Genomic DNA, 13,779 nt, shown 5'->3' with positions numbered 1-13,779 from the left:
AGCATTATAGTCAATCTCTCTGCTGCCTCTTTTTTCATAGTGTTGACTAGAGAACAGGTGGTGCTTTTAAACTCTTAACTGCCAGGTATCTGGAGAATAAAGGGGCGAAAAGCCAAGTCCCAGGAGAATGGACATTTTTGAAGGAACAATAGCATCCCTGGCACAAGGACAGACTATAAAGTTCGGGGCAAAAAGCTTATTGCCGAGGGAAGCAGTTTGTTTTTTCACCTTCTCTTTGCCTTTCTTCACCATTTCCAAGGGTGTTTAGTTAGCGGTGTCTAGCCCACTGGCTCAAGAGGCCGGAATATCTAACTTTTATTCCACAGCACAGCCCCCTATGGTCTCTTCTTGCCTTCTCTTTTGCATGCTTTTTCACTTCCTCACTCGTGACAGATAATCTCTACATACATGACGGTTTTCGTTGTCGTCTATGGCCATATGGACTAGGTTGCCTTATGGCGACCTTGACAGACACCAGGGTGGGAGGCCCGGGGGAGGGGAGAGGCGGTCAGCTCTGTTAGAGAAACCTTCAGACCGCTGTGAGGAGGCGCTACAAGGAGGAGGAGACCACCAAGGTCCACTCAGCGTTCAGTTTTTAAAAAGATTGACGGGATGTGTACCAACTGTCTTAGCTCTAGCTTCTTGCGCGGTCTCGCGAGATACGAACGTCTATGTGGAGGGGGTGTCAAAGGCTCCTCTCTGAGTGGGGGATGGGAATATCTGTGGCGCAATCATTGCGCGAGATTGGGCCTTGGTCGCCAGGGCTATGCTTATATCTCGCGATATTTCAGTTGCTCTGGTTTGGAACTGGAGGCAGATTCTCGCGAGAGCCCGTGCTGAGAGCTCCGTGAGGCCCCGTGTGTTTGTGTGTGTGTATGTGTGTTGGTGGATGTGAGTACGGGGAAGCAGCGGCCGCCATTTCAGAGAGCTTGCCGAAGCTGTCGCAGGGGTGGATCCTGAGCTGCCGAAGCCGCCGTCCTGAACTTCCGCGCGGGCTCCTCTAATCCCATTGTTTCTTTTAGATTCGCTCGGGCCTATCCGCCCTCGGAGCCCGAAATTCGGGCTGGGCGGTATCGCGGCCTGGGCCTAGCGGCTTAACAGTAGCAACAGCGGCAGCAGCAGCAGCCCCCCCCCCCCTTTCCGAATACGAGCACCCTAGGGGCCCGAAAGCCCGCACAGGTAAGGAGATGTCGCGGGGCCTGTGTATTGTCAGAGCTTTTCAGAGGTTTGGGTTTTGTCTGGTTTGACGGGCACTCTTTCGGCGGTCTTTAAACACTGCGGGGGGGGGGGTGGCTCGAGAAATCGGCTGCATTTCGGCGACCGCGCCCTTATTTTCCGGTCGCTTCGATTTTGGGGTTTTTGGGTGGCAAGGACCCCAGAGAGGCTTCGGGCGGATGGCGACCGGTCCCTTCGAGGCCTGGCCGGCCGCGACCTCCCAACATGGCGCCAGCCGAACGCTACCACGGCATACAACCCCTCCCAACCGAGGGAGTTTCCCTTTGCCCCTAAAATGGCAGCGCGGGTTTTGCGCGGAAAGAGGCGGTCTAAACTCGCGGCGCGCGGGTTCTGTTTTTAGAGTTAATTGTGGGCCTTTTTTTTTTTTTAATCGTACATTTAATGTATTTCCGTGTGTTTAGTCTTGGAGACATTTCAGATTTAATTATCAAGCCTGGCTAAGTGCATCGTGCCACTTGACTCATTCGAGGGCTTTTTGAAGGTTTTTCTGAAGTTTTGGAGTTTGTCGGGTAAGGAGATTGAGCGCCGTTGAAAAATGTTTACTCACCTGAATTACCTTTATTATTTTTTAGGCGATTAGAGAAAATGGCAGACGATATTGATATTGAAGCAATGCTTGAGGCTCCTTACAAGAAGGTGAGAAAAAACATGTCGGTGAGGTTTATATATTTCTTAATTTAGCATTATCACGAAACTACTGCTGAAATGTAAACTAACATCCCCGGAGCCCTCTTGATTTATCTTATCAGAGATGCATTACGTGTAACTTACAAAAGTAAATATATGCTATTGATGTAATAATATTGTGCAGTAGTTTCACTTCAGCGTGATGAATAAATGCCCATCTATCTCTCTTTGTAGACTTGCCTAACGATATCTCACCTCTACTCCCATGAATTCACCTTTGATTCCAGTGTGAACTGTCAATCATAAGGTAGTAATTGAGTGACTTATCGCTGTACCGTGGTCCCCTAGGTAAAATGACTCAACTAAGAATTACCAGCTCCAGTTTGGTATAGCAAAAAGGTGAATGTAGTGGTTTGGGAAAATAGCAGGGGTCCAAGAATAACAAAGCATAACCAGTCTATGGCAAGCAAATCTCTAAGTTTTACAAGAAGAAATGGGTGAGATTTAAATTTTTTTTCTATATATATATGACTGGTGATAGTAAATACCGAAACAGGCAGGTGATGATCTGCTCAGTTAAAAATTACTGAAATTCTTGGATCCCTGAATAGAAAAAAAATTTTTTTAAAGCAAAGGAGGCAGTATCACAACTTAAGAGTCACTTGATGACTGTTTTACTGTGCTCCGAATTGTTTTATTTTTACTTAGTCCCTGCCATAATATTTCACACTAAAAGCTACAAAGGAATTATTTTGGCTAGTAGTATAGTCTGACCCATTTCAGTATCACAGTAAAAGTAAAGTGTCTTTTCATTCTTTCACCAGTTGGTGGTGAATATAGCAGTATGCATGCATTATCACTGGTGTCGCAAACTGTAAGCTTTGTAAGTTAGCACTTGTACTTCTATAACTGATGTGATCAAACTTTAAAAAACAAACATTGCGCTAAACCTTTTAAAATAATACATCTGTTTTGGAGTGTATAGCACGACCATGTGGTACCAGTTTGGATGAATTCTTTTTAGCTTTAAATACTGTATGTAGTTTTGTAATGCTTAGACTCTTGAAGAACTACTTCTGTTTTAATGTTAAGATTCTTGTGTCTTAGTTTAACATGGATGTAATTCCATGTAAACAGGTATGGAAGTAGGAAATGTTTAGGTTGGACTGGTGGATTATTAATTGACTTTCTTGGGTTCTTGGGAGTCAACATTACTAAAGCAGTGTGAATCCCTGTTTGCTTCAGGGCGAGATGTGTGACAGAGGTGGCATCAAGCTCTTACAGTCCCAACCCTCCAACGGAAATGGGCGAAGATCTCAGGAATGGCATCGGTCACAGGAAATCGATAGTGGCTGGCTGCTAGCATGGCCACTTGGGGCTTAGGCAGAAATAGAGCCATGGTACTGACCAAAGGGACCATAGCACATGGAATAAAACTCAAAACAGGACTTCATTCATGTTTTTAGAAATTCTATTTAACCACTTCAACAACTGTAAATGTGGATAACTTAATATCTATTTAAGAAAGTAAAATTTAACATGTTAATATGCATTTTTATTTTTGTATCTTGATGACTTAATTGTAAGCAACAAAGTGGTTAAACACGTTCCCATCTAAATTTTTTTATAGCCTTCCATGTTAAACTATAAACAAGTAATTAGTTTTAAAATTGTTTTGTATTTTCTTATTCCTATTCCCTTTACCCTTTGACAACTTGAAATGTTACCACTTCGTCCTCATGATGTTCTTCTATCAACCCTGCTTAGGATGAGAACAAGTTGAGCAGTGCTAACGGCCATGAAGAACGTAGCAAAAAGTAAGTTATAAGAAGGGACCTGGGGTGGGGGGACCTTTATATGATTGAGATCTTAAGTTGTGCTCCTGTGGCTGTAGCATCAAAGTTCTCTTCAGAAGCTTTTTCTTGTCTCTCTTAGAGAAGTCGTTCTTTACCTTCTGAAGGGATGAGAAACTATTTGAGGACATGAAACTATGAATTCTTTCCCTAGATCTCAGGATAGAGTTTCAGGGATCTTTTGGACACCTTCCCCTCCAAGTCTGTCCACGACAATCTGGATAAGAGTTCCTGTATTAGAGTTTGTCTTTGTCTTAAATTTATAAACTGGGCTTAATATTTTGGTGGTGTATCCATAAAACTTCCATATCCATTGCAGATGGGTTAGGAAGAAGAAAAGGTAACAAATAATAGGCCTGTGGAAAACATTGTTTTAAAGGAGTCAGAGCTGTGAATTATTTATGCATCTTGCTGCTTAAAGGCCCTTTTTTGTAGCAACATTATAGCATACTTAAAGTACTTTTTAGGTGCCTTTTACATGGCTTTTGTTGCTTAAACTTTTAAAACTTTATTACTTGAAGAGTGGAAATGGAGTTTTTAAAAAAAATTGTGCATATTAATGCAATTTACTATGTTAACTGAGTAATCTGTAATAGTAACTAAGTGCTATCGACTAGAATACAGTATTTGATGTTTCAGTGACAGCATAAACCAGAATCACTTTATAAAGTTGGATCCTATTTTTAGAGTATTCTTCCTGCTCTAAAAATTAGTGACTCTTAACATCACGTGATCATGTTATAAGCGTCAAGTTGTTTCAGTAGCCTATTTTGTGATGTCATTAATTTGTAATGTACGTGACTCCATCTAATGGAAAACGAAAACAAAATGATAACATAGTCCCTTATTTGATTTTCTGGCTCTTTTCCTAATAAGAGCTCAAAATGCTTCATAATACACTACCTTAAATTCCTCACAACTTTTATTAGGTAGGTTGATAGAATTTCACAAAAGAGATGAGAAAATTCTTAAATTGGATTATGTGGGCTTTGTTATGCTGATTATTTTATTCTTAACAATTCCTATAAAAAAAGGTAATGGATTTAAAATGATGCAGTTTGCAGAAAATGTCGGGTTTTGTTTTGTTGTTGTTTTTTTTTTTTTTTTTTTTTGGTTCAAAGTTGGGTAGAGGGTCTGTTACAGTCACAACAGATTGTGGGAATTAATCACATAGGGTTTAGTCTTGAATTGTTACGATTTAAGGCAGTCAGCCAATTATTGCATTGTTTAATGTTACCTGGTTTTAGACGTTTTCCCAAAGTAAGAGTTTCCTAATTAATAGTTTTAATTCCCAGTTTGTAATGAAAATCTAGAGAGGACTATCCACATAAATTGAAATTATTCAATCTAGGTATCAGGCCTATTGGGTAGGTAAAGATCTTACCCTAAGTGCCAAAAGGATGAGGACATGCACTTTGGTCACAGAGTTTTCTTTGTTTGACCATTCTCAGATGTCACTCCTTGCTACTAACTTGATCTCCGGCTTGTATTTGTTTTCATTGTGCATCTAAGCTCATTAAGGCTACCAAGCTTTTACAGGAAATTCAGCATCAAGGTCTCCATGACTGATGCTTTGTGGCCTTTATTTAATGTAGAGTCTTGTGATAATGAATAGAAGAATGGATAATTTTCTTTGATTGGCTGTAGGGTAGCCAATATAAGGGAATGTCCTTTTGAAATATCCCAACTACCACCTAGTATCGTTTTAAATGTACAAATTGTTTGTCATATTTCTCACTCTCTGTTAAAGCTGCTTAAATAAATGGCTTTTTAGTTCAATCAGGAACTTCTCACCCATTTCTCTAAAGGGAATTGAGCTTTCAAATTTCTTTTAAAGTTATGTAGAAATTTTCATATTTAAGTTTAGATAAAATGTAAAATGACAGTGTTCTGCACATTAGTGTTCTGCATGAATTCTCCAAAAGGAAAGTGCCATGTTGCATTTTTCATCCTAAAACTTCATTGTCTTAAAAACAATTGAGTGTTGGGATATAGTTCTAAGAAAAAATGTACAACCCGAGGAATTTAAAGTTGACCAACTAGTAAATGTTTCCTTTGAAAAAAATAGTTCTGATTTTCAATACCTACACTCAGTTGTATTCTGGTAGTAGTAGAAGGAACTAAGTTTAAATTGGTTATCAGCCTGCTTTCTGAGAGCTATACCCCTGAATTTGGCAAGAACTCAGAGTATATCTTTTAAGTATCTGAGCTTGCCTTCATGGGAATATTATTTGTTAGTGTAACCATTATCAGAAAGTCTAAAGTAGCATCCATTCAGTTAAGCTCTTTAGGAATTACTCAAAAGGATAACAATAAAATGACACAGTTGAAATATATTGGCTACTGTGTGTGGATTATCTATAAATTTTGGAATAAATGACTTTTCTATTTTTTTTCTTATTTTCCAGAGTACTTTGCATTTAAATTTTAGATCTTCTTACATGGAAGAGGTCAAATCCAGTTATAGCAAAACACCTTTACAGCAGAGGCCATATAACCAAAAAGTCCAAAGGCCCAGCCCAGTGGACCATTTACTTCAATGATGTTCAGTACAAAATTCCACTGCCACTAAAGACTTTGGAAAGTCCCTTTTAAGTTGTAACAGGATTTGACTATTAGTGTGGATTTTGATAACCCTTCTTTAGTTAACTTAATGTTCTTTCAAGCTGCAATTTGTTAATAGAGAAGTATATTGCTTTCTTAATTTTTTGTCTGGGCTTTTATGAAGAGGATCATGCTTCTGAATGTCTTAGTATGTTGCTGTCTTTTTACCTGTCTGGGGTTGCCTTCAGATGTGGGTGGGGACTCACTTGTAAAAAGTTCAGGAAGACTTTTAGTTGAAGTTAGCTCCAATTTTCTAGTCCTTTCCTTTGGCAGAATAAGTTTTGGGCCTAAAAAGACATAGATTGGGAGGTTGGCTGCCTCTCTGCTGTGGACCGTCTATGAGCAGAGCAATACTTGACTTGTCTGTCCTTTTTGTGGGGGATGGAGTTACTTTTTACTTTGTCCCCTGATTGATTATATGTAGGACTTTTGATGATAGCTATCTCACAGAATTCTTAGGCTAAGACAGTGTCAGGTGTTGCAGGCAACAAAGTTGGAATGTAATCTGTTGCCCTTTTGGGCATTGCTTTGATGACTTCTATATAAATAATGAGTGTAGCCTAATTTTCTGTCATGTGCTACCTAGCATATACATTTCTGACAGTCAGGTGGATTATCTTGAAATTTTAGACAAAGTTTCTGCCTCCTTGGAAAGCTCTACATCTCCTTGTGATTGGAGTGTGGGTTTCAAGATTCCAGAAGGTGGGTGTCTTCATTTTCTATTTTCAATGCACTCTAAGATGACCTGCTTACAGGTTCTCTGAGGCAGACTTCAATTGCTCTTATGCTAACTTTGCTTTGATAAGGACTAAACAGTTTAATTAAATTTTCCAAATGATGTAGAGTTGTCAAAATGTTTAATTATCTTTTTAGCCACTACAAATTGACATTTTAGCAGAATAAGTTTATTTTTAAATGTCTTTGAATTTATACTGAAATATCTGAAGGCACCTCTAAAATTTGGGTGATGACAAAGAGGTACAGATGGTAAGATTTAATTACAAAATGAACGGGTGGTATACTGTGAAAAATACAGAAATGAACAGAAAGATATGACTGACTGGCTTTTTTACCTTTCAGAGTTTGAGATTTTATAAAGATTGATTAAAGGTGTTGATCCTTGTTTTTGATTGTATCCCACAGGCTTGTATAAACTGGCATGCTCCATTTTCTGGTGTATTCATTATAGCTTTAAATAGAACACATCCAAAAAGGTCACAAAAGTCTAGGTGTCTCAGAATGCATTTTATTGCATTAGTTGCATTGTTCTTTGTCAATACTTGTAAGTTTGCCCATGAAAACCAAAGTATTGATGCTTGTATGGCCCTTTCAAGTAGAAAATACTCCTATGTGTAAGTAGGGTCAAAATTGGCTCATGTAAAGGAAGTTAAAGTGTTTTCAATAATTTTTATGTATGACCCATTGTTACTTAATACTTATTGTAACTTTGATTTTATTACTGTATCTAGTGGATTACAGTAATACTCGGCCAGTTACATGTTGGTCAGTTTATTTAAAAGTTCAGGTTTCAACAAATGATTTCCTTGTTAAAGCTGTACCTGACTCTCAGGAGCAATCATTAGAGTTCCTGCTCTCAACTGATTGTCAACTGACTTCTGATTTTCAGTATAGAAGACAAATTTTGCATTACCTAGGAATTATTTTTTCCATAAGTATGATTATGTATCATTGTATAATAGTAAAAATAGCAAGATAAATTTACAGAAAGATTAAGATTTCTGACCATAAGAGGAAGTATATTTGGGCACTTTTTCAAACCAGCAAGATAATGGTAATTTTTTTTCTTCTCAGGAGGAAAAAAAGCAAGAGCAGAAGTCGTAGTCATGAACGGAAAAGAAGCAAAAGTAAGGAACGGAAACGAAGTAGAGATAGAGAAAGGAAAAAGAGCAAAAGCCGTGAAAGGAAGCGAAGTAGGAGCAAAGAAAGGAGGCGGAGCCGCTCAAGAAGTCGAGATCGCAGATTCAGAGGCCGCTACAGAAGTCCTTAGTATGTAACTATAATTTGATGATTTTGATTTGAGAGTCATTCTCTAGGTATCCGGAAAACATTTAATCTGAGTAATGTACATTATAAAATTTTTGGTTTTCAATATGTCTAGTTAAGAAGCATTAAATAAGGATATTGGCGTTGAAAAGACCTAGAAAAACAGCACATGGACCAATACGTAACTTCTGTTTTACTAGGCATACAGATTATTTTCTGTTATTCAAAATATTTTAACTGTATGCCAATCCAAACTAGACCAAAGCACTAGAATGCTTAAAAGACTTGATACTGTAGTGCCAGAATTTGAAAGCTTAAAGGTATGTGAGCTATTTCAAATACTCTTTGCTGAACATAAATTTATTTAAGATTTTAAAGCTCAAATAGATAAATTACTAATACATATGATCAGTCAAATATGTAATTTATGAATCTTTTCTGGCTGTTAACAGCTGAAATGACAGATACTTTATGAATCTGGTGCATGCTCCTTGATAATGGTGAATTTGGGGGCTCATCACATTGTATTTGAGGTTTTTAAAATGAGTAAAACACTCAAAGTGCTTTGAAATCCCTGTGGAAATTTGATTGTAGTTTAATAAGTTGGAAACATGGTTTATTATAGTCATTTAAAAAACTATGTTAATAAGTTTGGAAGGAATCTACCTACAACTTTTAACACAAGGATTGAATCTAGCAGTCCTTAACCCTTTACCTTTATTCTTTTGTCTTAATGAATATACTACTGTAAACTGGGGGGGGGGGAGTGTATTAAAATAAGCACTCCTAAGTTGAATGGGTGGAGATGGAATTGAAAGACAAAGACGTGCATAAGAGTTTTGACTCTTTGACTTGGACAAGTTAACGCTCTAAGCATTAGTTTTCTCATTCTTAAGAAAAGTAACAACTGACAGATGAACTTCAATGAGTATTGAATTGACAAGAGAATGAAAATAAAGGATGCACAATACTTAACTGCTATTCACGAAATGTTTGGGTATTATTTGAAGCCATTAAAGTTAGTAACATTTTGGGTTCTGATTCTGGCTCTTTAACCTTTAAAATAAAAAGGATTGAACTCCTTGTTCTCGAGTTCTTCCTAGCTGTTAATTTCACAAACATTAAGAGCTGAAAGAGTACCACAATGTTTTAATTCCGAATGATTATTTCTGGGTCGAATTTATTGAGATTTACCATATTTGTTTTTATCAGAATTAAATAGGGGGGAAAGGGCCTACCTTAATAAATTCTGTGTATTATGTATCTGTTTTAGTAATGAATATTTGAAGTCGGCCTATAATCCTGGTCTGACTTAAAAAATGATTTAGTTCTTATGTCTGGTTTCATGTGATCTTTAATTTAGTCAGTAAATTTATATTCATAACTGTGATTGTTAGTTTGAATTGTGAAGGACCCATTTAATATAAAATTTTATTTGGAGCTGCTTGGGTGTTTCAGGTATGCCTAGAGTCCATGAAAACAAGTCCAAATGTGGATAACATACCACTAGGTACTTCGATTTTGCTACCCTTCTTGAAAAGGAGAGTAGGATGAGCACTAAGGGACATATGACTTGTCCCATTTAAGTTAATTTGGTCTTTCAAAATTAAAAAAGGCCCTAAAACTGTAAGGCCTTTTTAGGATTCAGAATAAAACTGGATCTTAGAATAATTATATGATCTCTTTTGAAAACATTCCTTTATTATGTCAAGTTCACAAAAATTTTTTTGAAATCCTAATGAACTTTACATCTTTACTATGGAATATTTTGTCACAAAGAAGTGAAGTATGACACAAACTGCTTTTATGCAGTCTCTGAGATTTATTGTTAAATGGAAAAGTTGGAGTTTAGTCCCTCTCTAATAATTTCTCAAGAAACATATTTATGAATTTTGTGTGTATACACATACAAATACATAAATTCCTGGGAATGGATCTGCAAAGATTCATACAAAATTGTTAACTGTAGTTACTCCTTGTAAATAAGATTTATTTTCACTTAAAATAAACCAAACCTCAGGAATGTATTCATAAATGTAATTAAGAAAAAACGGTAGACTGAAAATGATAGAATTTTCAGAATCTGAAAAATACTGAGGCTGTAACCTTTGGTCTTGGCACCTCTCAGTGGTCCAGGATGGATAACTATAAGAGCAGTTGCCTGGGATAACGTTAAGAAAAAAAAGTCTCTTATTTCCTCTTCATAATTGAGGTGGAAAAAAAAATCAGCCTAAACAATGTTAAACTTGCTGGAGAGCGCATGAACGCGATCTTAGCAAGACCCTAACCCTGTAACTAGTGTAATTTTGTGTTTCCTTTTTAGCTCCGGACCAAAATTTAACAGTGCCATCCGAGGAAAGATTGGGTTGCCTCATAGCATCAAATTAAGGTTTTTAAACATACTTCTGAATTGTTTAAATTGTTTTTCAAGGAACTAATGTGGTGTACCTGTTTGGGTAATTTCTGAAACTTTTTAACTTTGCAGCAGACGACGTTCCCGAAGCAAAAGTCCATTCAGAAAAGACAAGAGCCCTGTGAGGTAGCTGTTGTCCCTATTTTTTTTTTCTTTTGGCATTTTCAGCTTTTATAAAGCTTTTGCAACTTATGCTGCTATTAAATTTATTAGCATTTAATAATTTGGACTGTGTTAAATCAGTGTGGTTGTGTAAGTTTTCATTTTAGTTTCCTAGAAGAATGGAGTAGTAACTACAGTGTTAAGATACAAGGTGGTATTACATGTGCTCTTAAATCCCTTTTAAAAATAAAAGTTAATGGTAACTATAGAAACTTGAAATAGACTTGCCTCTGCTTATCTTTCAAATTAATAAATTTTGAGTTATTAAAATTGCATCATGGGAAATTGATTGTAACAGACATGAGTTTCACTAATCTGACTCTCTATTAATTTCCAAAGTCTTAACCAAGTTGACTTGTTTCTGAGTAGTAGTAACCTTATGTTTGTGAGTTATTTTCTTCTTAAATGAAATGAGACTTACTTGTTAAGTCTATCATTTATGTTCATTCAAGGAAAGTTTTGATAAATGGCAGCACTGATACTCTTTCTGGCTTCCCTTAAAGGGCACCTTTTAACTTAACTTAGAGTTCATTATCTGTTATATTTGTTACTTGGTATATTCTAATTCTAGGATTTCTTGAAAACCTTAATGATTTTAAAAGCTCTTTTTGTACCTACTGAGCTTTTTTTTTTTTAAACTCTTTAATACTTACTCTTATAAGAAAATCCCCTTTTGGGGCGCCTAGGTGGCTCAGTGGGTTAAAGCCTCTGCCTTCGGCTCAGCATGATCTCAGGGTCCTGGGATGGAGCCCCGCATTGGGCTCTCTGCTCAACAGGGAGCTTGCTTCTTCCTCTCTCTCTGCCTGCTTCTCTGTCTACTTGTGATCTCTCTCTGCCAAATAAATAAATAAAATCTTAAAAGAAAAGAAAATCCCCTTTTCTCATTTTCTGGATGTAGTCTAGCTTTGTACCTCCGTTTTATAGTTTAAAATTACTTGTTAATTTACCAAAGAAATGCACCAGAATTTTGTAGGTGGAAAAAGCACCTTTTTGAAAATGTCCAGAATTGGATAAGAGCATTTTGTGCTTTTATCTTTAGCTATTCACGTAGAACCTTAACCTTTAGTGATGTTTTATAAGAAGTAACGTTAATAGGCACTTCATATAATTTGATCTCTTGTGCTCTTTTACTTGGGCACTTTAATTTCATCCATATAGTCAGAAGTGCTCTTGATTGTCAAGGCTATCTAAAAATGAATAAATTGAATTCCACTGCTTGTATTTATTTAATTTCCTGCTTTTCATACTTGATTTGTAGATAGGTATGGTTTCTGTATTTTACAACCATTAAGAAACATTGCTTTGACTGTGCCTGGGTGGTTCAGTGGGTTAAGCCTCTGCCTTTGGCTCAGGTCATGATCTCAGGGTTCTGGGATCAAGCCCCGCATCTGGCTCTCTGCTCAGCAGGGAACCTGCTTCCCCTTCTTTCTCTGCTTGCTTCTCTGCCTGCTTGTGATCTGTCAAATAAATAAAATCTTTAAAAAAAAAAGAAAAAGAAACATTGGTTTGTATACTGGGTTTATAGAGTCTTAGAAGACTGATTCGAATAGGGGCACCTGGGTGGCTCAGTTGTTAAGCTTCTGCCTTCGGCTCAGGTCATGATCCCAGGGTGCTGGGATCAAGCCCCTCCTTGGGCTCCCTGCTCTGAGGGAAGCCTGCTTCTCCCTCTCCCAGTACCTCTGCTTGTGTTCTCTTGCAGTGTCTCTCTCTCAAATAAATTAATAAAATCTTAAAAAAAAAAAAAAGACTGATAGAATAAGCAACCAGGTCATGATTCTATATATCTGTCTCAATTTGTTAAAAATTCAGGGGAAAAATGAGAATAAAATAGTTCTTATCATCTCAGTTTAGTCGTTTATGATTGTCAAACTTTATTTCACTTCATGGTTTTATGGTTTTGGACTATTTTGACATTGTAGCTAGTAAGTGGTTAAAGACTATTCTTAAACTCTAAGGCTCCAGATTGGTCTTTTACTAATCTGGAGAAATTACCATTTGTAAGACTTGAGATGGCAATGGACTTTTGTTCTAATGTCATGTAAGATACTAGCAGAAGAAACATTAGTAGTTATCTTGTTGAAGGAATAGAGTCACATTGAATAATTTTATGGATATTTTGTATAAATCTTAGTGAAAATGGGTTGCAAGGGACACCTGGGTGCCTCAGGCAGTTGTTTCTCCCTCTCAGGTAGTGATCTCACCTCCTCAGTAGGTGGTGGGGAGTCTGTTCCCTCCCTCTGCCTCTTACCTCGCTTGTGCATGCTCTCTCTCTCTTCCTCACTCTCAAATAAATAAAATCTTGAAAGAAGAAAATGGGTTTGGGAATAATGATAAACTACTTGCAAAGTTTATTCTGTTCTCTGAAAATCATAAGGTTATTTTTGGAATAATTTATAAAAGTCCATTGTTTTGTACTTCCTGTTAGGGAACCTATTGATAATCTAACTCCTGAAGAAAGAGATGCAAGGACAGTTTTCTGCATGCAGCTGGCAGCAAGAATTAGGCCAAGGGATTTGGAAGAGTTTTTCTCTACAGTAGGAAAGGTAAGTTTTTAGTCTGTTTAGGGAGGTTGAATGAATGGGAATCGTGAACAAAATGTAATTGTCAGTGTGTTAGATTAAATTAGAGAATATTTAAACACTGAATCTTTTAATTTAGTAGAATTCAGTTAGGGAAACTTTTGGGGAACATTTCTATTTTGCTATTTTGCCTCCATTGGAATTTAATAGTGTTGGAATTAATAACTGTTAACCACACATTGATCAAAAGTAGAAAAAAAAAGTTGACTGACATGTTCCCTTAGTTAAAACATTGAGGGGCACCTGGCTAGTTCATTTGGAACATGGAACTCTTAACTCTGGTCACAAGTTCATGCCCCAC

At 37.1% G+C, this 13,779-nt stretch overlaps 1 protein-coding gene across 15 annotated transcripts in view; it reads left to right on the top strand.

Moving 5' to 3' along the window:
• The first annotated feature begins 728 nt into the window (after positions 1-728).
• Positions 729-13,779, top strand: part of RBM39 (RNA binding motif protein 39) — a 32,873-nt gene continuing 19,822 nt past the window's right edge. For 2 of the 15 annotated variants that reach the window (XM_082746255.1, XM_082746265.1), the window contains exons 1-8: positions 860-1,179; positions 1,809-1,872; positions 3,631-3,680; positions 6,951-7,022; positions 8,133-8,327; positions 10,648-10,713; positions 10,810-10,863; positions 13,325-13,442. In XM_082746255.1, coding sequence (XP_082602381.1) covers positions 13,380-13,442 — 63 coding nt within the window. In that variant the 5' untranslated portion in view covers positions 860-1,179; positions 1,809-1,872; positions 3,631-3,680; ... (3 more) ...; positions 10,810-10,863; positions 13,325-13,379. Of the gene's footprint in view, positions 1,180-1,808; positions 1,873-2,097; positions 2,171-3,630; positions 3,685-6,950; positions 7,027-8,132; positions 8,328-10,647; positions 10,714-10,809; positions 10,864-13,324; positions 13,443-13,779 lie in introns of those variants that run through there. The other 13 variants (XM_082746257.1, XM_082746253.1, XM_082746258.1 and 10 more) reach the window with 12 other exon arrangements.

The sequence above is a fragment of the Mustela nivalis genome (assembly GCF_964662115.1).
Source record: "Mustela nivalis genome assembly, chromosome: 8".
NCBI lineage: Eukaryota > Metazoa > Chordata > Mammalia > Carnivora > Mustelidae > Mustela > Mustela nivalis.
Note: the sequence above shows the minus strand (reverse complement) of the source record. Positions and strands in the feature narration are given on the sequence as shown.